This window comes from Ambystoma mexicanum, chromosome 10 (genome assembly GCF_040938575.1).
Source record: "Ambystoma mexicanum isolate Mex_15411 chromosome 10, UKY_AmexF1_1, whole genome shotgun sequence".
Classification (NCBI taxonomy): domain Eukaryota; kingdom Metazoa; phylum Chordata; class Amphibia; order Caudata; family Ambystomatidae; genus Ambystoma; species Ambystoma mexicanum.
Window position 1 is genome coordinate 929,449,168 of NC_090932.1, and position 27,938 is coordinate 929,477,105.

The 27,938-nt window shown below is 47.6% G+C and overlaps 1 protein-coding gene across 2 annotated transcripts in view; it reads left to right on the forward strand.

Annotated features, from left to right (window-relative positions):
* Positions 1–27,732, forward strand: part of ZMAT3 (zinc finger matrin-type 3) — a 197,732-nt gene extending 170,000 nt beyond the window's left edge. For both annotated transcript variants that reach the window (XM_069618697.1, XM_069618696.1), the window contains exon 6: positions 22,085–27,732. In XM_069618697.1, the coding sequence (XP_069474798.1) occupies positions 22,085–22,293 (209 nt within the window). In that variant the 3' untranslated portion in view covers positions 22,294–27,732. The remainder of the gene's footprint in view (positions 1–22,084) is intronic.
* The last annotated feature ends 206 nt before the right edge of the window (positions 27,733–27,938 follow it).

The window sequence follows — 27,938 nt, forward strand, 5'->3', positions numbered from 1 at the left end:
TTTCAGAAAAGGCCTGAACCCCCAAATCCTGGATTCCAAATCATGCCCGGAAGGCCGATTCATGGCTGTCAAATGTCAATTGCTGGGAGATATCTACTCCTTTGTCTCAATATACGCCCCCAACACCAGACAATCGGCTTTCTACGACGCAGTGGGCGCCACCTTATCCCCCTTTATAGAAGGCCAAACCATAATCGGGGGAGACTTCAACGGAGTGCTGGACCCCATGAGGGTCAGATCACACCCCCCTACTCCCGGAGACTTCACTCAAGCGCTTAGCCTCCTACGCCTGTTTAGAACACTCGAAGTGGTAGAGTCATGGCGGATCCTCCATCCCTCCGAAAAAGATTACTCCTTCTACTCCTATGTCCATTGGATCTTCTCGAGGATAGACCTCCTCTTGACGTCTGCTCAGGTGCTCACTTACACCGTAGAGGTAGCCATCGGCCCCCGTATCCTGTTAGACCACGCCCCAGTAACCATGGAAATCCGAGCACACATCCCAAAGCCCAATTCCCCCCCAGATGGACACTATATGACCCAATGCTTAACGAAATGCTGCTCAGGGACACAATCGCAAAAGCAATCACAAACTTTCTTAAGGAGAACCTGGTGGAAGACACCTCCCCCGCGAATACCTGGGCTACCTTAAGGGCGGTGATCAGAGGTGAGCTAATCGCACAAGGGGTAGCATTTCATCGCAATAGACACCAGGCCCGCCTAGCTTTGGAGGAGGAGCTCGGAACAGCGGAAGAGACTCATAACGAGAAAGGCTGGTCGTCCAGGACACAGCGAGCCATCCTCATCGCCATGAAAAAACTAGAGGGTCGTAACACCGAGCATACAGCCCACCTTATGGCCAAAACCAAACAATTGTACTACGCCAAGAACAACAAGGCTAATAAGCTGCTGGTAGCCAAACTAGCTAAAGCAAAACATACCAGTACCATCATTGGCCTCCGAGACGCACAGGGGACAATACAATATGCGGAACCCGAAAAACTGCGCGTGGTGGCAGAACATCTTTCCCAGGTAATGGCGGCACCCTCCCGGAACCGGAGCGAACAAAGGGAGTACCTATGGAAGGCGGCCCTCCCTCACCTGCACGATTCGCCTAGAGAAAGCCTGGAGGCCCCAATTACAGGTGAGGAGGTTGACAAAGCTACTAAGTGCCTCAAATCCCGGGCCCCAGGCCTCGACGGCTTCTCCACGAAATTTTACAAAATTTTCAAGCCCCAACTGATCTCCCCCTTGGTAGCACTCTTTAGTTCCTTCAGGGAAGCGGGGACGGTCACCCCTTCAATGCAAGAATCCACCACAATCCTTTTGCCTAAGCCAGGGAAACACCAGAGAGACCAGGCCTCCTATAGGCCGATAGCCCTCCTAAATATCGACGCCAATCTATATTCCAAAATCCTGGCTAACCGTCTTGCCCGCGTGCTACCTGAACTAATCCACACAGACCAAACAGGCTTTATCTTGAATAGATCTGCAGGCGATAACGTGCGCAGAACCTCTAACCTGGCAGACCTAGCCACGCGCAACTCCCAAGGGCTAGTGCTGATGGCTCTTGACGCCACCAAAGCCTTTGACAAGGTGGACTCCTTCATGCAGCTTACTTTGGGGGCCTTTGGATTTGGCCCGACATTCCAGACAATGGTCCTGGCTAACTACAAAGCACCAAAAACCCTCCTTCGGATCAATGGTTCCCTCTCCACCCCAATCTCCCTGACCTGCGGGACCAGACAAGGCTGCCCCCTACCCCCATTACTGTTCGCGCTCACTATGGAGCCATTCGCCCAAAGGATCAGACAACTCCCACATTAGAGGCCTTCACTCCATTCGGTCACAACGCAAAATCGCCCTATACGCAGATGATGTGCTGCTCACGATCTAGGAACCTCGCACCTCACTACAACATGCCCTGGCTGAAATAGCTAGCTATGGTGAGGTCACTGGCTTCTCCATTAACTTTTCCAAATCTGTGGCCCTGAACATAGATCTCTCCCCGGAAGAGCCGGAGGCCCTGATTCCAATGTGTCCGATTACATGGAAGAGAAAGTCTATCCCCTACCTAGGGGTCCAGATTCCGGCAAACCCGAGGGATACATTTCAAGCCAACTTCCCCAAGCTCTTCAAAGATTTCGAGGATGACTTGAAACGCTGGGCATCCCAGGAAATTTCCCTAATGGGTCGGATAACGGCCTGCAAAATGAACCTCTTACCAAGATTCCTCTACGCCTGTTCAGCCCTCCCGGTGGCAATCCCACCATCCGACCTAAATGACCTGCAGAAGAAACCAGAATCCCACAAATGACACTATCAGGGGACGCAAGACTTGGGGGGATGGGGGTCCCCGACCTGCAGGCCTATAGGGCAGCAGCACAACTAGCTCACGTCCCCACCTGGCAAATAGCCTTGGACCGCCCAAGATGGGTGCAACTTGAGCAGCACGGCTCCCGCTCCCCCTCAGAATTCTTCCGCACATCCCACCAGCCCTTAGAGAACATGGGGAGGGCCTTCTGCTGGCAACCAAACATACCCTGGCCTCCTGGGACTGGGCGCTAAAACGTAAGTGGGTCCCGAGGGGACTGGGCCCCCTATCCCCAATTTTCCACAACCCAACCTTCTCACCCGGGACGCACCCATGAAACTTCCAGAACTGGATCAAGAGAGGCCTTGAAACCCTAACTATATAAGAACGCCCTCCCCTGCACATTTGAGCAATGTAAGGAGCGGTTCCAACTTCAAGAGAGGGACAGGTTCACATACTTTCAGCTACGCCATTGGTGCTCACATCCGCAGACCCTCCAAGCGGCCACGCGCCCCCTCACAGCCCTTGAGCTAACCCTCAAGGACCTCCCATCCCGAGGCAGAATATCTACTCTATACAGATGCTTTTCGGAAGACTTCCTGACCACAATGACCCGGGCTATGGCTCAGCGGGAGGCGGACTTGGGAGGCCCACTGGAAGACCAAGCCTGGGTGGACATCTGGTGACGAACTCATGCAGCATCTACCTGCGTCACCAATAGAGAATGCGCGTATAAAATTCTACTGCGCTGGTACTACTCCACACTCAGGCTCCACCACATGAACCACTTCCTTGACCCCCTTTGTTGGAGGGGATGCGGCCGACTGGGCTCCTTGTTTCACATGTGGTGGGCATGCCTGAAGGCCCAACAGTTTTGGAAACAATGCCTGACGGTCATCGAACAAATCACCCGGACCCCACTCCCTCTCCACCCTGGGTCCGTTCTCCTGGGGACCCCGATCCCAGGGATATACCCGCGCTTGGGAAACAAAGCTAAACTATTAACCCAATGCCTCCTGGCGGGGAAAATAGTGATTGCCCGCTTCTGGAAAGCCCCAGAGGGCCCCTCAATGATCCAATGGTTGGGAAAACTATGGGACATCCTGATTGTCAAAAAGGTAACAGCGCCAAAAGCCGGAATCCTCCGCCGCTTTCAGAACATTTGGGCCCCTATGTTGGAATATGACCAGAGATTCCCTGCGCTGACCTTTAAGCCCACTAGTGCCCGGCGAGTCCTGGGGGACCACGACGCCACCTGAAAAGAGAAACACAAGGTGGACAGTCCGAAGCACAAGTGTTTGGGAAACTCACCGGTACTCTGGGCGGGAGGCGGGCTTCGGGACGGGGGACATTGAGGGGAAGAAATAAATGTCATGTTATGTGTTGCATTTGCTGCAAACTTGTTACCTTGCCTTGGTTTAAAATAAACATATTTTAAATAAAGACAGACATTTGCCAGGCAATGGCATCATATGTCCAGGTACTTGCACCATTTTCCGTCTGTTCCCATTTTAGTCTCTGGTCAGTGACGGCGAAAACACTTGTTTGATGCTATAGTGGATGTGGCTCAGTGTGTGTTTCGGCAGATGGCTCACAGCACACATCTACAGCACCAGGGTTGGATGAAGGCCACAAATTTTAGGCCCGGAGGTCCAAGCATAAATATTGAACATGCCATTTGAATTACCAAGAGCTCTTTGGGAAGAAGATTGATGACCATCTGAAGGGCATCAAGTCGGACACTGACATGGCAAGGGCCATCGGTTCCCTCACGGACAAGGATAAAAATGGTTGTTCCTTTCGCTCTTTTTGAGGCTCATGTGCTAAATACAGATCCCCTGGCAGGTCCTTCCAATACAGGCAGCTTACTTTCATATACCTATCCACCCTACGCACATTCTTCGATTTTCAATTGGAAAAGACCATTTCCAGTTCAAGGTACTCCCCTTCGGACTCAAATCACCACTGAGGGTGTTTACAAAATGTCTGACGCCGGAGATCAGGAGTAGAGGTCTTCCTGTACTTGGACTACTGGCTCATAAACGGAAGTTCCCTAGAGGCGCTTCAAGAGCGGTGGCACTGACTACAACCCTGCTTCACAACCTGGGTTTCACCATCAACAGGGAAAAGTCATCACCTGTGCCAGCACAGACCTCAGTCGTTCTGGGAGCAGACCTATATACGCGCATTCCAAGAGTGTGACCATCACCAGAGGGAGTGCCAGTGATGCTAGGGCTAGTTACCTTGTTTTAGGAAAATGCAATGTCCGCAGTGCGAAGATACAAATCCCTCCTGGGCATGATGTCCTGTTGTATCTTCCTCATACCAAATTGCAGACTGAAGATGAGACCCATGCAGGAAGTACTAGACTAGCAATGGGTCCAGTGCAACGGCTCATGGGAAGACATTGTGCGCCTCACACCTGCATTCCATGAGGCATTGAGCTGGTGGGCCAAGGAAGCCAACTTGATTCAGGGTATACCATTACAGACACCCATGTCAACATTACTGCTCTGGACAGACGCCTCTCTATCCGCCTGGAGCATTCATTTGCGGAACCTGTGAGCGAGCAGAGTGTAATCCAAAAAAGACTTCCACCTTCACATAAATGCGATGGAGCTGCGTGCAATTCTCTGGTCGCTGAAGTAATTTCAACCTGCCCTTGCTGGTAATGTTGTGACAGTGCAAACAGACAATACAACGTCAATGCACTATACAAACAAGCAGGGAGGAAAAAGCTGCAACAGCTTGTCACTAGAAGCACAGAGGCTCTTCAACTGGGCCCTCAAGCACAAGATCCAGCTGAGGGCAGAGCACCATCTGGGAAAGGACAACATCCTAGTGGTCAAACTCAGCAGGGAGTAGTCGCAGTCTCATGAATGGGAACTGCATGAACAGAAGCTCAAATGGCTGTTCGCCAGGTGGGGGAAACCCAAAATAGATCTGTTTGCCACATTAGACAACAAGTAGTGCAGCCAGTTTTCCTACACGACCCCAGAGACTCTCTCTCTCAGGGATGCAGTCTCTTAGATTGGACGGGGAAGTTCCTTTACAGATTTCCCCCAACCCCGCTGATACCACGCGTACTGAGGAGGATGAAGAAACAACCATGCAGCATGATCCTCTTAGCTCCAGTATGGTCCCATCAATTGTTGTACACAACACTTCTGTAAATGTCGTAAGAGACCCCCATCCATCTTCGGCGCCATCTGCACCTATTGTCTCAACATGGAAGAAAGCTGCTTCACCACAATCCCGTCAGTCTGTCCCTCGAGGGCTGGTACCTCAGCAGCAAAGATTTCATAACCTCATGCTAGACTCTGTGCTGTGCTGGGGCATCCCCAAGGTGGCTAGAGTGCAATCCATGTGTTGCACATACACCAAGAAGTGGAAGCGTTTCAGGTTATGGTGAGCAAGACGTGCAGACCCACTCACTGTGTCTCTGGAACAGATCTTACCCTGTCTCCTCCACTTGGCAAGGAGGGGCCTAGCCCAGCCATCTATCTAGGTGCACCTCTCGGCCATTTCGGCTTACACCACAAGGCCTCATCAAACATCTCTGGTCTCCAACGCAACGGTTAAAGTTTTCCTTCAAGGATTAAAGCGCTCCTTCCCCAGAGAACAAATGCCCATTCCATCCTGGAGTCTCAATACCATCTTGACAGCATTTTTGAGAGCGCCCTATGAGCCCATTTACAAGTGCGACCTACATTTTCTGCCATGTAAGGTAGCCTTTCTGGTGGCTATCACCTCAACCAGGCACTTTGGGGAACTGCAAAAACTGTCTATCGAGCCACCTTTGCTGATCTTTTAGAAGGATTAGGTAATTCTTAAACCACACCCAAAGTTCATTCCTAAAGTGGTGTCATAAATAACATTGGGGGTCATTCCGAGGTTGGAGGTAAGGGATTACCGGCGCCTGTAAGGGCACCAATGGCGGTAATCCCTTACCTCCGTATTCCGAGTTCCCTTTGCGGGTCCCTCTTTACCTCCTGCTTTTAGCAGGAGTAAATTACGGGACCCGCAAAGTGACCTTGGAGTAAATTACGGCACCGTAATTTACGGTGCCGTAATTACCTCCTTCCCCATTCCCATTGAGCCCTATGGGGGCAGAAATGGGGATGGGGAAGGGCTATGGTGAATGGGGTATTCCTTGGACGTTTTGAGAACTCTGACATTCTACATGCAGAGGACAAACAACTTTAGATCATCAACAAGACTTTTTCGGGACGCAGCACGGGGCGGTCTATCAATAAGCAAGGACCTGTTGGACCAGTTGGGTGTCTAATTGTATTACCCACTGTCATCAGACAAGAGGCGACTCACTGCCGTCCCAGCTAACAGCACACTCCACCAGAGGAAGAGCAGCATCAGCAGCATTCCAGGCGGGTGTGTCTTTGAAGGACATATGTCGAGCGGCCACATGGAGCACACTCCACACGTTTGCCAAGCATTACTGCTTGGGGGAAGATACCAAAAAGGAACCAGCAGTTGGACAGGCAGCCCTACAGCACCTGTTTGCTTAAGGTAGGAGAAGTCTAGGTATCCCTTCTTACTTTTTTACTGTTTCGTGGCATATGTGTTCTGTGCAATTGCTCTGTTTATATAAAGACACAGGCCCTCATTCCGAGTTAGGACTACACCATGGAGTAAATAGCTCCATGGTTGGCAACCATGGAGCTATTTACTCCATGGAATACCGGCATGGTGAATGGAGTAATTTCCGGTCCATTCCAAGGTTGGATGGTCCGGTAATTCCCCATTCACCATAGCCCTTTCCCCATCCCCATTTCTGCCCCCATAGGGCTCAATGGGAATGGGGAAGGAGGTAATTACGGCACCGTAAATTACGGTGCCGTAATTTACTCCAAGGTCACTTTGCGGGTCCCGTAATTTACTCCTGCTAAAAGCAGAAGGTAAAGAGGGACCCGCAAAGGGAACTCGGAATACGGAGGTAAGGGATTACCGCCATCGGTGCCCTTACAGGCGCCGGTAATCCCTTACCTCCAACCTCGGAATGACCCCCACACTCTATTATATCACTCACAAGCAGCACATATGGTTTACTGCGTGGTATTCTATTTAAGCATTTGAATCTATGAAAGATCCATTGCTGGTGAAGGATTTGCTACTTACTTGTAACTGTATTTCTCCAGCATTGGTATCTTTCATAGATTCACATGCGCCCACCCTCCTCCCCTTGCATGGGCTGTTCGTAGCCGACTGGCTAGTCTAACTAGTCATCACCACTTAATCTCCATGGTTAAAAATCTCAGGATGGCTGCCTGGGGTGGAGCTTTAGCCCTTCCACCTCATTGGTTGGGGTCTAACAGGACCAAAGAAGTTGGAGGTACTACACAGGTGAATGGCTACACAGGCCCTATGGGGCTATCTGTGTAGCATTTTCCTATGCAAAAGTTTATTTTGATGATACGTTTTAGTTTACTGAGAATTCGCAGTCTGACGACAGGGTGTATTCAAGCATGTGCAATGAAAGATACCAATGCTGGAGAACAAAATTTACAGGTACGTAAAAAAGACTTTTCTCTCGCCTCTAACCTGCCTCTGTCCCTCACTTCCTCTGCCTCTACTCTAGCACTTCACCCATCATGATCACATCTCGAGCACAGCTGGCCGTACCGCTTAGCTGCACTTAAAAATGTCCAGTGTTGGTTATCCCCAATCTAACTATGTCCACTTATGTATTGTCTACAGTGACTCTTCCATTTACTCCCCTCCACAACCTGGTCAGAATGTCTGTCAAACTCACCCCATTGTAAGAAGCTCGCAGCTTCCTGTCAAATCAATTTCTTATTTATATGTTCTCTTGTGATCAAAAGAGCATTGTTCGTCCTGTATATAAATAAATTCATCAATTTAAAAAACAAAAGAAACAAACACTCCCAATAGTCACTGAGTCTAGCGTAATGGGACCATCGACCACTGATCACAGCTTGTGCCCATGGCCAGTGGCCACAATACTTTGGGCATGAGCTTTAGCCGTGTTGCAATCTAAAGAAGAAAGTGGTTAGGAAATGTAACCATAACGTGCCTTGAACAATGTTTTTGGGGAATTTCTATGCTTTTTTATAACTGAAGATGCTTCATGCTCCTTTAACATAAATGAAAGAACTACAATGTTTCTTTAACCACCATATTTTTTACAGCACACATTGATGTTTGTCACTTTGAGCAGTGCATGCTGGGGATGAATGTTATGGCTGAAATGCCTGGGGCATGAGGTGGGGCCAAACACCACATCCCAGTTAGCCATCAACAATAGCCACTGGACCTGGGCTGCAGCCTTATCCTGTGTCCACTATACCATAATGGGACCATGGGCCACTGTCCATGTCTTGTGGCCATATTCCTTAACCACAAACCCAGGGCCATGGTCTTCAGCCATGTTGCCAGTTGCGAAGCAACCCACAGTAGATATTAAGGCTGGCCTGTGGCCTGGTTCAGTGGCCACTAAACCCCTAATGTGGGGCCATGGGCCTCTGTCCAGTGGCCACGATACCCCTAATGTTCGACCGTGGGCCTCTGTCTATGACCTGCAGCCATGGCCAGTGGCCACAATCAATGACATTAGGCCTGTAGTTACCTTAATCCCATAGCCGGTCCATGGTGGCCATTGCCAGTGGGTAGATTGTCTTGAGCATGACCACCTCAGGCACCAAAGTTATACCGCTATTTTTTTGTATATCTACTTTTGGCATTTTGAAAAAAAGCACTGGACAAATTAACACCAAATGTTTGAAGGCACAGTGTATGGACTAGGCCACCATAAATTGTTGAATATGTGTCTAGCGTGTTCAGGCTGAACGCTTTTTAATGCAAGTAATTCAGAATTTCACAAAGGATTGGCTCCCATGTAACTTTCCTTCCTCTTGATGAAACCCCAGACAACTTTCCCAAACAATTCTGAGTCGGGTCTATATTTTATTTTGAAAGTTTTGAAAAGTTTGTGCAGATTCATCTAATAGCGTCAAGGTTCTAAGGCACCCAAAAAGTGCTCTTCCTATCGGGAGTGCAACTTATTCATAACTATATATGAATTACCACAAACATCACAGCAATGTCCCTGAACATCAGAGAGGTTTGTAAACCTTGAAAAGTAGCTAGACATGTTCCATCCCATCCTCACTACCCCATACCTCTCAGGGGTTGTTTCAAATGTCAGACAAGTGTAATGTTGTGTTTATCACACCACACTGTTCATGGACTACAGGCGCTGGTCGCAAATCCAATATGGTAACTGTTTCAAAATGTTTGACGTAGCTTATTTTCCCAATTGACCAATCAGCACATTAATGCAATGTCCACAAAGTTGGCACAGCTCACGGATTAGTCCAGAGGTGCCCGTGGACTGGCCAAAACTTTTTTTATCTACGTTCTGGGCATTTCTAAGGAATTCACTGGATGGATTAACACCAAATTTGCAAAAGCACACTTCAGGAGCAGGCTGTGACTCTTCACGCAAGTTTGGTTAAAATCTGTCCAGCAGTTCGGCTGTAGCCTAGACAGACATTTCTTTTCCATTCAAGCCAGTCGGGATTTCAAACATTTTCAGAGTCACCTCATAACTTTGCCCCCTTTGACGAAATCACACCAAACTTTCCAAAATGAATCAGAGTCAAATCTATACTTTTTTGGAAAGTTTTGTGCAGATTCGTCAAACAGCCCCAAAGTTATATAGTCAGTGATGTCATCATTGTGGTCATACGCTGTGCAACAGGAGACACATAGTTAAGGTGAACTTGCTCGAAATGCAATTGCTGAATTTCAGGGGGTTTTGTTGCATTATACCTGATCAGCTTAACTCTCTCTTAACCAAGGTTTTTTTGCACTGAATTTCAAAGGTATTGTTGCAATGGATTTTCCACGTTAAATGTGTTCACCTTAATTCTCTCCTAACTAAAGTTGTTTCACTGAATTTCTAAGGTTTTGTTATACTATGGTTTTATCGGACTCACTAGCCATGGCCTTTGGCCGTGGCCACTGTACATGTTGCACCAATAGCTTTCTTTGGGGCCCACTAGCCCTAGCCTTCAGCCGTGGCCACTACTTGCTGCACCAATAGGTTTCTTTGAGCCCACCAGCCATGGCCTTCGGCCGTGGCCACTGCACATGTTGCACCAATAGATTTCTTTGGGGCCCATGAGCCATGGCCTTCCGCCATGGCCAGTGGCCAAGTCTTTTGGCTGTGTACACTGCATTTGTTGCACGCATAGGTTTCTTTGGAGTCCACTAGCCATAGCCTTTTGGCCGTGGACACTGTACATGTTGCACCAATAGGTTTCTTTGGGGCCCACTAGCCATGGCCTTTAGCCGTGGCCACTCTACTTGCTGCACCAATAGGTTTCCTCGTGCCCACTCGCCATGGCCTTTGGCCGTGGCCACATGTTGCACCAATAGGTTTCTTTGGGGCCCACTAGCCATGGCCTTCTACCATGGCCAGTGGCCACGGCTTTCGGCTGTGTACACTGTACATGTTCACCAATAGGTTTCTTCTGAGCCCACTAGCCATGGCCTTTCGGCCGTGGACACTGTACATGTTGCACCAATAGGTTTTTTTGGGGCTCACTAGCCATGACCTTCGACACAGACACCTTTTACCCCCTGCCTACGAGATGTGACCACAGGTGTAAAATTACGTTTTTTCACTCTTTCCCCATTCCCACGGTATTCCCCCAATATTGCCCCGATAATGGTAACAAACTACACATACAGCGGCATTGAACTACCCATGCCTGCGGGATTCCCTTGGTATTCCCCCGATAATGCTTGAAAACCCCAAACTATTCACTGTCCTCACAGACACTCACCAAGTGCCCCCACCTCCTCTTTCAATGGTTCCCTCACTCCCTTAAATTTCTTTTCCTCCCTGACCCTTTCCTGGCCATTATCCCCTATCAGTCTTTGGTTCATGTGATGTTTTTTCTTCTCCAAGGTGGACTTGATTGAAATGAGAGTACTGCATTTCAGGGGTTTTGTGGCGTTAAATCTGATCACCTTAACTGTCTCTTATAAATGGTTTTTCACTGAATTCCAAGGGGTTTGCTATACCATAGTTTCCTCATGGCCCTCTAGCCATGGCCTTCTGCTTTGGCCACTGTACCTTTTGTACCAATAATTTTCTTTTGGACTCACTAGCCTTGGCCTTCGACCTTACCCAGTGACCAAAGCCGAACATGTTGCATCGTTTCTTGAGGTCTCACTAGCTATGGCCTTCGGCTGTTGCCTCTGTAAGTGTTGCACCAATATCTTTCTTTTAGGCCTAGTAGCCATGGCCAGTGGCCATGTCACACCATTAATGTGTTACCAAATACCCATTGCCCCCTTGTCCAGTAAATATAGGCACTCTAGATGTTAAACCTTTTTTTCAAACTCCTTATTCCCATGATAATTTCACAGTAATAATTTCCAATAACAGGAATTCCTACGGTAGAGTGGCCGTTTGGCGATTCACCCTTTAATGGGAACAGTTACTCAGAATTAACAAGTCCTCCACGTCCTCACAGGCACTCAACATGTGTTCCCCTTCTATTTTCCAGGTCTCCTCAACCCACTCAACTGGCTTTTCCCCCCCAACCCTCTCCCATTATCCCCTATCACACATTGCTTTGTGTGATGCACTTTTTTACACCACTGTTAATAATGTATCTAATACAAATGGAAATGCAACTATGGGCCTCATTACGAGTCCGCCGACCCGGACTTAACGCCACTGGTAAAACCATACCGGCGTTGTTTCCGTGACCGTGCAATCACGACCCACGGACCCGGAAAGACCACCACCACAAACCGCCGCCGTGGAGTTAAGGGATCCGTAGAATGCGACGGCGGCGAAACCACCCAGTTACCAGCAACACGAAACACCATGGCCATCACGAGTACCACAGACATGGAAACACCGCCACAAAATGGCGGAAAAACCATGGGCACGGAGGCGGTATCAACGCCACCGCGAACATGACGTTAAACAGTACCAGGTAAGTTGAATCAGGCCACAGGTGCCCCAAATGAGGCCAGCTGGACCCAGCAGGTCACCCACCCAAACGTTCCCACCCCCAACCAGGCCCCTAACAACTAACCCCCTAATGGGCAACACCCACCAGCCCCACCACCCAAACGTTCCCACCCCTCCAACACCCATGATGTCCCCAAATGTCATGTTGACTGGCATCCCCACATGCCACTATTTGCGGGGGTGCTTGTGCGCATGTGTGTCCTTGCTGGCGGATCCAGTCATCCGACTTGAACGCCTCCGTGGGCTGCCAGTGGCAGAGCTGGATGGGGTAGTGCTGGCTGAGGTGACTGTCAGTGTAACTATGGGCATGCGTCCTTGAAACGCCTGCTGGGCTACCAACATTGACTCGGCAATGCTGGACTGCACACTGTTCCCTTCCATGACATGGCGTGCCAGGGTGAGAATTGTGGCCGCAAATCGTCCAATTGACCTGGTGAGCTGACGCACCAACGTGGCATTGCTCTCCTGCTGCAGCCTGGCCTCCTCCCGCTGCAGCCTGGCCTCCTCCCGCAGCAGCCTGGCCTCCTCCCGCTGATGCATGGCCTCCTCATGCTGCAGCCTGGCCTCCTCCCGCTGATGCATGGCCTCCTCACGCTGCAGCCTGGCCTCCTCCAGCAGTCTTTCCACCAGCTGCATCAGGATGGCCCGTTGTTGCTCGATGTGCGGCCATGGGTGGAGTTGGGGAGCGCATGGGGCTGAACTGTAGGCCATGGATGGGTGACAGGCCATCCATGTTGTCCCCCTCACTCTGTTGTACTGCTTCGGCCTGCATGGCCCGGGCACTCCCATCACTTGATGCAGCCTCCTCAGCTGTGCAGATGGGTTGCAACTCATCATCCGGGGCCAGGGTGGGTGGCTGCATGGGGATGATGTCATCTGCTGGTGTATCTGCTGCAGCCGGTGTGCCTGATGTTGCCGGTGTGCCTGCTGCAGCCGGTGTGCCTGATGTTGCCGGTGTGCCTGGTTCTGCCAGTGCCTGTGTGCCAGAGCAGCTCGCATCATCCTCCTGGACATGAGTGCTGCGTTGTGCGCCTGCAGGTGGCCACTGCGTAGCCTCTTGTCCGTCATCGCTGTCACTTGTCGCGACTGTGGGGATACAGAGGGCATGCGGTTAGTTGTGTGGTGTTACTTAATGTGTCCATCACATGCATCAAACATCACAATCCATGTCCACTTGCAATTCAACACTTTTGACTATTGATACACACAGGTGTGTGTCTCTGCTTCCAGTCAGGCACGCACTGTGTGAATTTCGAGGGGTCGTGCTTTGGGGATGTGATACTCATTGTTTGGCCAGTCAGTGGGTCCATTGGGTCACTCCTGCCCTGTTTGGGGGGTCGGGGGCATTGGGAGTGGGTCCATTGGGTCACTCCTGCCCTGTTTGGGGGGCCATTGGGAGTGGGTCCATTGGGTCACTCCTGCCCTGTTTTGGGGGGGGGGCATTGGGAGTGGGTCCATTGGGTCACTCCTGCCGTGTTTGGGGGTGGGCATTGGGAGTGGGTCCATTGGGTCACTCCTGCCCTGTTTGGGGGGGGGCATTGGGAGTGGGTCCATTGGGTCACTCCCAAACACACGTATGGCTTTGTACTCTGTGCACTTACCAGCATCTGCAGGTGGGCTCACTCCTGCCTCTGCCTCTACTATGCCGTGGATGCCTTCAAGGTTCATGACACTGCTGCAGCGCTCCTCCCACGATTGCAGCTTCAGAGGGGATGCAGGGCCTCCACCAGTACCACTGCTGTGTTGGCGGTGTGCTGTGATGAGGTTGCGCACCCGGAGCCTAAGGTCATCCCACCTCTTGTGGCATTCCTTCACGGAGCGTGTGGTCACACCAACCACTGTGCACTTGCGTGCTGCCTCTGCCCACACTTCCTTGCGGCGTTGCTGAGTAGTGCGCCACTGCTCTGCACTAAAGAGCATTTCCGCATGCTCAACAATGTGCTCCACCAGTACTGTGAGCTCAGCCTCACTGAAGCGCTGCTTTCTCTGTCTGCGTGCTGGTATCCTGGATGCCATGATGGTGTTGGATAGTTTGTCAGTCTCAGGGAGGTGATCTGACCTGTGGTGTCTGAGGATGGCAGTGGACTTGGCTTAGATGCTATAGAAGATGTATGCAACACTGAACTGTCCAATAGTTAGTACACAGACATGAGCACTGTGGGGGAGAGATAAAGTGAATGGAAGTTGTTATGTCTGTTCGTTGATCCATCAGGGGCCCCCAAGGTCTTAGTGCCGCAGGAAGTACCCATTCTAGAGGCTCAATGCCTGGCTCATCTAGCACTATGCAGGATACGAGGCACGTTCCAGGCACATAGTGTCAGGCTCAAAGTATCAGATTCAGGTCAACTGCAATGCAACAACAATCGTAAAAGCATCCAGTGGCTGCCGAGACCGCATTTGGTGTTACAAGGACTTAAATATGTGGTGAGCAAGTGGCAAGAAACAATGCTAAATTGTATGGTGGGAGGATTAATAGGGTTTGAAGACAAGGTCGTGGCCTGAGTGAATACAGCATGTGCATCATTCTGGACTGACCATATCACAAAACTAATGTGGATAGAGGCAATGGAAAAAACAGTAAAAGTGCACAGAGAAGAAACATATGGACTTTGTTTTTACAAGAAGGGACTGTTTCTGTAGGGGCCAATGAATGTTGTAATAAGACTTTGCTCATCCCAGACCTCAGGAAAGGCACTGCTGCAGTTATGGACTATTACTGGGTGTGTGGTTAGCAGGCATACTTGCACCTCCCACCATCATGGATGGGCTACTGTTTGCTAGCTACTTTGTACACAGTGCTGCTGGTAATACCCAAAGAGCATCGCAAAGGAGGGCCAGCAAACTCATCACCACCAATGGAAGTCCCCACCTCAGAAGGGCCTACCAGAAACCCATTACAGGCCTCGGAGATCCACATCCTTTCTGAAAGTGAACGAAAAGAAAAGTTGCGGAGGAAGAAAAGAGCAAACTATCTCACTATTCATCTGAACTTCTCAATGAGATACCCGATGAATACAGGCTATTCAGTAGCGCGGAAACATTCTTTGCATCACTGTTACTGCCTGGAGTCCAAGCAGCTGCTAATGCCAAATGGCTCCATATTGTCCGCTGGGAACTGATACAGCTGGCAAATGACACGGAACGAGGGTTCAACACCATAAAAGTAGAGTTGCGGGCCTTACGATTGATAACGATGCAGAACTGCTATGCTTGACCTCCTCACAGCGATGGAAGGAGGCATGTGCAAAAATATGGGAGATTCCTGTTGTACGTTTGTGCCTCCTAATGATGCAGAGAATGGCTCCCTCTTGCAAATAATAGGAGCCAAACACACCCTGGGATTGCACATGAAAAAATGAAGCTGGAATACAAAGTGAGTATTGGTTTGATAGTATTTTCGGTTGGGCCCCGTCTTATATGGGAGCAATAATGAAGATGTTGGTACCCGCAATGGTGTTCGTATTGGTCATCTTCTGCACTTGTCAACTGGGCCTCAGATGCTGTGCCAAAGCAGTCCCTAATAGCGCTATGATGATGGTGTCAATTGGGGTCTCCAGTGCACCTTGCGGTACCACAGAACACAGTACCCAGACAGATTACCCAAATAAGCCCACCATGGTCCGACTTGAGCCGCATTTACATCCCCATGGCACTATTACTATACCCCCACCAGATCCTGAGAACTATACAGAACATTGGGTTGATTTAACTGGGGATAGGGGATGTATATATATGACTTGCATCCCTGTGGAGTATACCCGATCTGGAGCAAGTCTGCGCAATGTGTATAGAGCATGGGTTCCTAAGGAGGGATCACCACCGTATTTGAAAGCTGAACGGTTAGAAAGGGTACAGAGATTGGAAGAGGACCATTGTTGGGGGATAACCATTGGTAACAAAGCCGGGAGAGTTTGTTAATGTAGAATTAACAAAAGGGGGGAATGTTGGGGGGAGAGAGGGTCTTCCCACGCCCCTAGGTGATTCCGGATGAAAAACAAACAATAGACCGCACTTCGAGAGAGCAGGGAGACAGGGGTGTGCACGCAGGAGAGTGCACAATCGCGTAGTGCATGAATTCGAAGCTATATAGTAGAGGCAAGTCTAAACACCATCTTAATTATTGGCAGCCATTTTCGAACGTAGGCCCAAGTGCAGCGAAAGCACCAAACGTGTTAGTATTAGGCCTGCATTATTAGCACACACATAATCCACATCACGAGTGAGCTTCAGGGAATTACTAGCCTTTCATTGTCTCAGAAGCTGTTGGCCTTCGCGCCCTGGGATAATTGTGCTCTGCAAGGCCATGAGACAGGGGCAGAGCGCCTCTTGGCGGTTACTATCCCATGATACAGATAGCATCGCCCGTCAGCCCCAACACCCGGTGTCAGAGCTGCAGCCCTTCTATGCTTTGATCCCAAGACCCTCACATAACACAGTGCCAGCCAGGCCCAGACCACCGGCCATAAAGCTGCAATACCCCCTATCGATCAAAAAAGATCAGAAAGCAAGGCTATCTTGCCTTCACATTTGGGTCACGTGATTTGTGCTGCTAGGTGATGGGGAGGAATGGAATTATAGCCCAAAACTAGGGTGGAAGACCTTGGGAAGTTCCTGTTGCATCTGACAATGAGTGAAGTATGCGATTTAGTATGACTTCAGCTCTCCCCCTGGGCCCCTATCTGTGCCTGCTAGGTGCACCGTTACAGTTATAGAGTATTATTGTTTTCAAAGTAACTAATAGCTTATTAGGCCTCATTCTACTGCGAATAAAGAGCCCAGCAGCACCCACGTGGATGGAGATGGAGAAGAATACTGGAACCAATGGCCTAGTATCCCCTATGGAGTGGGCCCCCCATGTATAGGGTCTCGCCGACCAGCCTTGTGGGTTTTCACTGTATGTAATGACGACATAGATGGCGTCAGGTGCCTTTTAGCTTACTGCACACCCCTAATTTGGCAAAACATTCAGCGGCAGCAGAGTTCTTTGCTGATGCATTTCCCTTTGTAGGAATAAAAAGCTGTTATCCTTGCAAGCAGTGTCTTGGGCCTTTTTCCCTAGCAGGTTGTATTTATTTCTGGTGTTGCCTCTGTAATCTCGTGAAATTCACGTGGTCTTCCACTGATAAACCGAACATTTTCTACCCTTAACATTCAGTTGATGGTTTACCTCTCGGATATAGTCTCGGATGTAGTCGTTCTTATTCATGATATAAATATTTCTACCTTTATTCAAAGATTTAATGACGCAATCTGAAAGGTTATGTAATTCTGTCAAGTTTTCTCTGTTTTTCTTAGATATATTATCAGCAAATCTTGGACTTTCTAATCTTTTTTGAGTCATTAATGGCTACATTTTGGAAAGCCTCTCTATGCATGCAGTATGTTTGTGGTGGATTGAACCTGGATTTACACTTCAGCTTGCTTTTTTTTGTACCAGTCCACATTGATACCCATTTTGTTCCAATCAATGGGCTCAGTACAGTCTTCAATCTCCAGTCCTTTTTCCAAATGCACAAGGTCAGACAATATATACAGATCACAGCTAGCCATGTCCATTTGGGCACCCTGAGGCATAGTGGCGGGCTTCCTGTATGGGTTTGAATTGAAGAATTTCTTGGGTCATATTTTTCGTATATATTTGTGAAATCAATATAGCCATAGACTGCCGTCGGGCAAAAATGTAGGCACGAGGCTCAGCACCTTCATTTGGTCTTCGGTCATATTATGATCAGATAGATTAACTATTATCATTCTCATATTCTCTTTGTGTCCGCCTCCCAAATCGTGTGGACCTCTCTGTTGTATTGTTGGCCGCGTTTTTGGCCCCTCTGCCCTCGCCTTGTCTTTTTCTTTCATCTGTCACTTGTCCCGAGTGTGACCTCTTCCTCTCGTCTGTTTGTTTTTTCTGATGTCCTGGCAGAACAGGCGCATCTCCTCTAAAAAAGTGATTTTTCTGTTTGCCCTTCAATCTCACTGGCGGTAGCTTCCGACTCAGATTTATTGGGTTATTCACTGGTGTCTTCATGAGCTGCAGGTTGTATATTGTTAATCTTAGACTGTTTCATGAGGTAGTCAAATCAGCGGGCAAAAGTGTACACACAACCAGTTTCGTAGTCTTCCTTTTCTCTTAAAAATGTTGCGTTGCTTTCTTAGTTTCATTTCCTCTTTATGTGCCTTAATATTAGTCTAACTATTATTTATAATATATGCAAAACTTGTGACTTGCAAAGGTAACATTAACCAAGGGGGGCAAATGCTTCAAACTAAAGAGGAATACTGTACAAATATAAAATATACAAAATTACATTATTAGTTGGCACGACAGCACTGCACCTCAACACACATCCCTTCTCCATCCACAGGGCAGACATAATCCTGAGTGACGGATTAGGATTTTAACAAATGGGGGGCCCTTCTGCCAAAATACACCCTCCCAAATGCAATCTACACCGTGACCTTCATACGAAAATGTTTTAACATGCCAACACATGAACACATGCCTATTGCTTTTAACTACTTCTGGAGGAAGACATAAGTGTATGTTTATATCCCTTGGTATGAACCCAGAATGCGACTAAAAATGTCATTCCTTTCATATCTTCTATGGAAGTGCAGGGCTCGCATCACGAGGATGACCACCCCCCCCCCCCCCGCCCTTTAAGGCTCTATGCCATGGAACACGGATTGCAGAGGCCTGGTTCCATGCAGGACTCCCTTTTTGTCCGTCCTCCTTGGTCACAAACAGATTCTGCATTTAATTTTTGTCACTGAGGTCCTGATTTTTATGGACCCATTGCGCTCCTTTTCTCGTGGTTTTTGCTTTAAACACACTTTTGGAATGGTGATCAATGTTGAGCATTTGCAAAAGGGCTGCAAACTTGGCTCAATGCAAAGAAATGTGGTTTGCATTGCACCTCTGATTTTCCTATCAATGGGCCACTGCATCCTATGACGATGGTGTGCACAGCACCTGTATTTTGCTTGGGTGCTGTGAACAAGCACGTGTGTATGGGTTCCCTATCTGAGGCACATGCAGGATACAAGACAGTCCTCCGGTGCACTGTCTTGATTATGTGAAGTACATAATCTTTCTTTCATTTGTACCCATGTCTGAGTTAGCTCAATGATCTAATATCTCATCCCAGTGTTATCCTGCCAACTGGTTTGAAGCCCAGTTGTGCCTGCAAATATTCATATTGTTTTTATATATACCATGAAAGCAACAGCTCCTGTAGAGTTTCGTACTGACTGTGAGGCATTACGGTGGTACGGCAAAACAAATTTGGAATCAGTTACTTATTGTGATGCTGGAAATGCATCGGAGGGACAGGGCCTCCATATCCTTGTCCTTTACTGCCTTTTATTGTGTGTTCTGTTGTGTTTTCCATGCATGAGTTTATGTGGGACACCTGGCGGTGCATCTCTCTCTTTTAGTTTGGTGAACAGACCCATGGGATACCCTTATGGCGCCCATGGGTAGGGGTGCAACCCTGTGCCCCTAGTGTATGTTTTTGGGCACCTGTGTGTGACCAACAGAGCAAGGTATGGGCTGGTGGCAGCTCCGTGCTGAAATGACTGGTGCCCTGTGCGTCCTCCATTTTGGGATACCCAGGCCCTGTCATTGGAATCGGTAGATTCCTGATGGAGACAAAATGGCCCCCATGGCCTCTTGCCTTCCATAACCTGTTACCTTGATCTTACCGAAGTCCGGGAAGCCCTGCCTCTGTCCCTTCCCCATGACTGGATGTTGGGTGGAAATTCCATATATGGTAGTGTGGGGAAGTGCCGACCAGACTGGCTGGAGCCTTCTCAACGACCGTATGTTTCGGGTATGCCTGTGGGTGGGACCTGGGTGAATGGAGTGTGTGACGAATACACATTCTGTGTTGTGGGTGTCTAGCATCTGGTGGTTGACACAATGACTGAGACAGCCATGCCCGAAACCGGTATGAATGCAGTTTGGAGTGTTGAATGGCTCGGTACTTGTCCCAATACACATAACTTGTTGTGAGTGTCTGGAGAATGGCCTGAATGCGCTGTGTGCCTGATTGGCTGCCTGCCTGCCTGAATGCCCTTAATCATGATTGGATGCTTGACTGTGACCCAGCGGAATGAATGGGAGATCAACAGTATATCTGGGGACCTCTCACTGCTAGGAATCGTGTTCAGAAGCAGAAGTCCACTACGACGAGTAACTGGAGTAACTGAAGCTTGACATTGAAGCCCTGCTGGACGAGAAGAATTGCTGTTGATCTCCTTCACAATCTGAAAGCTGCTGTGCCTCCAAGGACTGACCCAGAGAGGACCTGCTAATGCGTCCTCTTCCCGAGCTATGAGGGACCATCGTGCACAGCTGATCTTTGCCCAAGCTCCCTGGTAGACAGACATTCGACAGGCTGCCGACACGAGACGGGGACTGCTGCGGAATCACAAAGTGAAGCGCCCAGACAGTTGCCCGCCATTGTCGACCGGAGCCGCCGTGCTCCCGTTTGCCTAAGAACTTCATTGATCCAAGGATGCTCTTGTCTTCATCATCGCCGCTGTATCCTGCTGGAGAAGGCCTGACCGTCGACGCGCAGAGGAGCATCCGCCGGTTGGTTTCCCGCCACCCAAAGACCACGGAGACACCGACGACTCAACACCCTTGCTGGGCCACAGTTGTTCAAACTCTTTGCGGTCCAGAACACTGAGGTGCCCCGCACGCCTCTTCCTTGCAGGACGTTTACGCTTCCCCGTCAACGAGCACCGCTAGGAACGACGCGGCCACTTCAACGACGTAGCTCGACCTGTTCTCCGTCGGACGTTCGACGACCCGTGACTCCTGCCTTAAAGGGAGGGCACTCGAGAAGGGCTGTTGATTCCCTGACGAGGAACGCTACAACGCCAACGTACTTTGGGGTTACAGAACTATTGGAAAGCCTAGTGTGAACAATATATGGACTGGGCTTGTGATACAGCTTTGCTTTACAGTTTGCCCAGGTGGGGGGATCTCCACACAGAACTGTGCCTAGGTAGCGGGACCAGTATTCCGTATTCTGCCATTTGTTCAACCATCTTGCTTTCCTTCCTCTCTCTACTGCTGGTTTCCTCTTTATTTTGATCTGGGTGTCATTCTGACCGTATGCACTTGAATGAGATCTGATATCGTTAGTGGTACCACTTTAGAACTGTATATATTTACCATTGTTGATTTTCGGAGTACAAAGTGAGTTATCGTGATATTGTATATACCTTTGAATATTAATTATATAAAGACTGTGTTTTAACCGATAGAGTGCGTGGACATTCCTTTGTGGGTGCTTGGGTCTACACTGTACTTAAGAACCAGCCTGCATCAACTCCTGAGAAGCTAGGCCTTGATTGCTCCACCACGATACCAATAATAGAGAATCTTGGCTGGGGTCCTCTGTGCCTCTCCTCTACCATATAGAGAGCGGAAGTACAGACACCCCCCACCGGCATCTTATGCATCCTTCTCTTTGATGCCCTGTAGGGTTGGCAACAGCATACTCAAAGTATTGGGTTACTAAAGTAACACTGCACTAACTGTACTTCTGACAGATTTCTAAAGCAGAGCGAAAGTAAGCCATCAAAATCAGTCCTTGGATATGCAATAATATTGACATTATAGGTGCATGGTAGACTCCTAGCTTATTGATTCTTTCCATTGTTTTGTTGAGCAGACATATCTAATTCTGACATACATAATGATCTTGCTGCTTATGTTCCTATTGCAGCTCCGTACTTGAGTCCATGCACGCGCCAGCAAATCCCGCGCGACCTGGCCATGTGTGTGACTCCAAGTGGCCAATTCTACTGCTCCATGTGCAATGCCGGTGCCAGTGAAGAAGCTGAGTTTCGACAGCATCTAGAGAGCAAGCCACATAAGAGCAACGTATCCGAACAGCGATACAGGACTGAGATGGAAAATCTGGGATACATGTAGTGGCACCATGGTCACACAGCTCCATTTGCAGCTACAGTAGCCTTTTTTCAGACTGCACCTTACTAAAGTGCCATGCTCTGTGCTTAAATGTTGTTAATGGTGTTTCTTATTTTTATGTTGGAGTTAAAAGGATATTTGCTCATCAGGCCTTAATAAAATAGCATGTTTCTATTTTCCTTCCAAGCTGTACGCCACTGCCATGTCACTTGTGTCTTACAAAAGGTGTGAGCGTAGCTCTCCAAAGATGAAGACTAAGCATTAACTTATGATCAATCCTTTCCTATCATAACCAGTTGTTATAAATGTCTTCCTTATATGACATATAAAATGTAGGTGTCTTTCCTTCCACATGCCAATGGTTGCTTCATTGTTTCTTGAGATGTATAAGACCGTTCATGCCTGAGCTGAGAACTTGGTTGTGGTGCTGTACTCGTAATGAATCAGAGGGTGGGACAAGCTATCATGACATAATTCAATTATATTCATCTTCCTTTATGACAATAATACGTTATATGTTTGTCTTTACAATGTGCAAGGAAAGCAGGACACTAATGGAACACTTCTAGAATAGGTAAAGTTAAGGGAACAATAAGATGATGGAGCACAAACTGATTGATAATCATGTACACAGATAATTTACTGAGCAATTATGATAGTCATTAATCGATCTTTGTAGTGCTGGGTCTTTTTGGAATCGCAAGGTTGAAGAGGCAAGTCTGATCCATGAGGTTCTCTTGCTCCAAATTCTACGAGCGTAATTAGTGAAGGCTTGTCATTTTATTGTTTTCTTCTTGCATTTCTTGTTGCCAGACTGCCTAGGTTTTGGCTTCTAATATTGCGTTGGCCCTCTGAGATGTGGTATGGTACAAATTACTTATCAAGGTCACACACGCCTTGAGAAGGCATCTAGGCCCTAGATGGAGAAAGAACGATCAAGTTACCTTAACAGACAATTCAAAGTGGAAACAGAAATGTTTTCAATTTCTTTCTGGATTCCATATGATTGTTCAAAAATCGTAGTTCAGCCAGCAATCCATCACAAAGTTTGACAGCCAAAAATGAAAATGCCTCTCCTCTCCCCATCTGGCCAAATTACACCTGGGTGCCTCCAAGAGACCAGGTGAAGAAGAACGAGGAGGACATAATGGTTAATAGTGCATACATCTCTCCCTAAAAAAAGGAAGGAGTCAAATTGTGAAAAGATGTATGCACAAGGCACAGGGATTTGAATTTAGTCTGATTTTCCAATGGTAGCCAGTGCAATGATTTCAGTGCGTTGGTGATATGTGCCCTATGATTTAAGTGAAAGATCATATAGGATTCAGCATTCTGTAAAATCTGCAACTTATGAATGGCATTCTTGGACCACCCCAGATATGCTGCATTACGAAAATCCAAACGCCTAGATATAAAATCTTGGTCCAGCGGCTCAAACAGGTCAGCCTAACAGGTGCCTCTCTGCAGTGGTTTATTTCTTTTTCATCTGAACGGCAGCAGACCATTTCTCTATTTCCATTTTCAGCCACCCCTTGGGCAGTTTCCTGTGTTGTCCCTCATGGGTCCTCTCTTTCTCCTCTGCTTTTTAATCTGTATCTGCGCACTCTTGCTAATCTTATCATTTCTTTTGGTGTTTGTTTTTATACCTACGCAGACAACACTCAACTGCTTTTTTGCCTTGATTCTCAGATATCCTATCCCCCTTCGAAATTGAAGAAGTGCCTCTCAGCAATTGCGACTTTGATGGCCAATAATTGGTTAAGATTGAATGGCAGTAAAACCGAGGTCTTGGTCATCAGCACTCCAGATCCTCTATCCGTTTGGAACTCCCATTTCTGGCTGGAGTCACTGGGTGATCTTCCTGCACCATGTAACCTAGTGAAAAGTCTAGGGATTAAAATCTCTCCCTCTTGTTCCCGTGAAGTCCAGATTGCCTTAGTTTGTAGTGCTGGTTTCCTTAGATTGAAACTGTTAAGGGAAGTTTTGCCCTTCCTTCCATCTACTGGCCATGTAACAGTGGTCACGTCGTCCATTATGGGCTCTCTGGACTATTGCAATGGAATCCATCTGGGACAACCTGAATATCTGATCCAGAGACTACAAATCCTTCAGGACGTTGCAGTCCAACTGGCTTTAGGTGCCTCAAAACTAGAACATTCTGCAACACTTCTAGGCAAGCTCCATTGGTTACTAGTCAGAAGACGGATTGAGTTTAAGGCTCTTTGTATTGCTCATCGTGCTTTTTACTCGACTGTCCCTACCATTTTGCAAGAGAAATTAAAAGCATATATGCCCTCTCGCAGGTTACGTTCTAGTGATAAAAGTCTCCTAGCAGTTCCCCGTTTTTGTAAGTCCAGATCCAGAATGCCCTTCCACAAGCACTTCGAGAAATACCTGACCACTTCAGTTTTAGGAAATATTTAAAGGCTTTGCTGTTTGAGAACTAACATCCATGTGTTCCTCTCTTTCCTACGGTCTCTCTTCAGCACCCAAATGCCCCAATACATTTTAAATATAATTCAATAGAATACAATTCAAAAGCATTCACCAATTGGATTTTGTGCGGAAATGAAAAGTAATCAATGTGCGTAAATGAAAAAAACATACACCGCACACTTTACTGATTTGATGATCAAGTGAGAGCCACGGGTCAAGCAAGACCCCTAAGTCCCTCACATTATGAGACAAACTGGGTCAAGGTCCAAGAATATTGGTATCTACAGCACTAATACATCACAGCTGCCGAGGATCCATTGTGCAATTGTGCCACACAAGTATGATCACTGCACTTGTGTGAATTGTCATGGGCAATATATGAAAAGCTGTTGAGGTTATAATCGCAGAGGCCTTGTTGATGTGACCTCTGTACATTGAAGAGTAGTGATGGAAGGTATTGCTGACCTCCAAGAAGATTTAAAACATGGACAACCCCAGCTAGAAAACAAAAAGAGGCGTTGGACTGAGATGAGGAAAGGATTGGTTCTCGTGGTTAAACACAGTACTGTACAAAGCCAACATTTTGAGAGTCGAGACATTGGCCCTCCTCAGGAGGTTGGAGGTAACCATGCCGCTTTTAGCGGCATGGTTACCTCCTTACCGCAGTCCGGGCCCGGGTTCCTCGAATGAGGAATTACCGGGCCATCGCAACCTTGGCGGACCCGGTAATTCCCCATTCCCATTTCAGCCCCCATAGGGCTCAATGGGAATGGGGATGGAGCTAACAATGGGCCCGTTAATGACAGGCCCGTTGTTGGCTCCCTGGTGTCCTCGCGGGACCCGGTATGGACGCTTGGTTTTTCCAGGCGCCCATTGCGGGTCCCGCGAGGAGACCTCGTAGTAGGGCTGAATGGGTTTACTGGCAACGGAATCTTTACCAGTGCCGGTAAGCCCATTCCGCCAACCTTCTGATGAGGGCCATTGACATCTTGAATGGGACCATTGGACCCTAAGACTGATGAAGACCAATGTCTGGCAGAAAGGCATAGTAAGAAAGAAGGGGCACTCCTTGCAATAGGGACTATTTATGAATCTGGAACTGCTTATTCCTCCAGACGGTGTAAATGAGAGTTCTCAAAGGACTAAAATGTTTGCATGAATCATATGGATTTGATAAAGTGAAAATGTGTGCACTTGGCTCTATGCTTATGACTTCCATAAAACCATAGGCTGTTGCTTTCTGATAGTGTTTCTTAGCCTCCTTGTATTCTGCCAAACTGCTGCACCTTATGTTTCTCGTGGGAAAATACCCAAGCACTTTATTCAGGAGCAGAACATGTTCTCTACGATGCCCCTAGGTTTCTTGTGTTATGGATGTTGTGCTCTCTAGTGATAGCAATGGGGCAGGAAACAATGTAACTTTTGCAAATCTGACCCTCTATATAAAATATTGTACTTAACAATGATGTCTGCTTTGACTGCTCATTTTTCACTACCAGAAAATAGCCAATTTTGGATTAGGGGCTGTGCTTTGTGAGGTTTAACAATGGTTGGGACTTGATGCCACTAGGGCTGATGTTACAATAACCATTGCCCTTTGAACTGCACCAGCACTTTCTGTTCCAAATCGAAACCCCTTCTGAAAGATGGTCTTCTGCATCGGTATAGATGCTTCATCAGCACCACGTCCATGTTTCGTGTTTTTCATCAATTTTGAATGGGTCATTTAAAATAGGAATAATGGCTTCGTGTCCACCTTCAGAAGATCTAGAATAGATTGTGTCTGTTGGCTCTACATTGCTGTCAATGGGACTTTTCGATCTTCTTAGAATTCTACCAGGCTGGGATGACACACTTGTGTTCTAAATGAGATTGGTCTACTGGTATTGCTGTGCTGCTTTTGGCATGCGTAATCTCGGTTATTTGTGTGTACTGATTCCACAGCTGTTCAATTACAAACTCCAACCGAATGCTGCACAGCATTGTCTTGTTTTGCCAGAATTCCAATGAATATATTGATATTAGAAGTAAGCTGACATCAGAACCTCCTTTGCCTGTTAAATGGTGCTTACGGAATCGGGCAATGTACTCAGTATTGACATGTAGCAGGCCCTTGTTCACATGCATGAACTTCCTACTGTGAGAGCTGCTCTTAACGTTACTTCGTCATGTGTACTCTAGCACAAGTATTTCCATTGTGGGACCACTGTGGTCCAAACTAAGCACTTATATTCTGTGACAATATATTGAATGGCCTTAAAGGACTATTGCACTTGAAGAAATGGGGAATGAGCCACAGAAAGTGGTCAGGAAATTGAACATAAATGTCCTTTTTACAACAACACTGCTCCCCCAAAGGTGATATGTTTCAGTTTTGCACAGCTTTTCCATACCGGCAATACTGGCCCTAGCGGAGATATACATTTTTGCATTGGGACAGTGTTTTTTCAAATATTGTCCAAAAAAGGGCTGCATGGGTGGAAAATGTCTTTAATATGGGCCAAAGTGTATGCCATACTGTTAGGCCATACATTAAGCAATGTATACCTGTGGGGTTTACTTGTCTCGATGGGAGGAGATGCTGCAGAACATAAGTACCCTTAAAATGTTCCTACTGAAGTCCAGAAGTTCTTTCTTCACTAAAAGGAAATGCATGCTTAAGCCTAGTGCTTTAATCTATGTATTAGAATGGCAGTCCCATCTCTTTGCTTCATGAGTAATGTGCTTGATTTGCATTCGGGGGGGGAGGGGGTGGAGGTGTGGTTTGTGGGATTAGTCAACATTCCCTTTTAAGGTGTTATGTGAGATGAGTATGGTGTGGATAAATCAAACATAATGTATAAAGTATTTTTAATGTTCCCATCTGATGCCAAATATTTTGCTAGGTTTAATAAATGTTATTTTCGCAGTGATCTAAAACTGTTCTTTTTAACATACGTATGTTGCATGACCATTTGTGCACACATGTAACCTTAACGATATTAATAAAAATGAAATGACTACAAAGTTTCTTTTTTCAGTTGGCAAACGTCATAATTAACATGTAAAAGGCAATGGATTTTCTCACACATTCTGCTGTGATTAGGGTTTGGTTTGGGTAAATGAAAGTGGAAAGTTTATTAGAGAAAATGTACATTCTTGGGTTTATAAAATCTAATCCTTTCGAGAGAATGGATTGTGTACTTGGCATTTAAACTTTGCAGTTCTCTTTT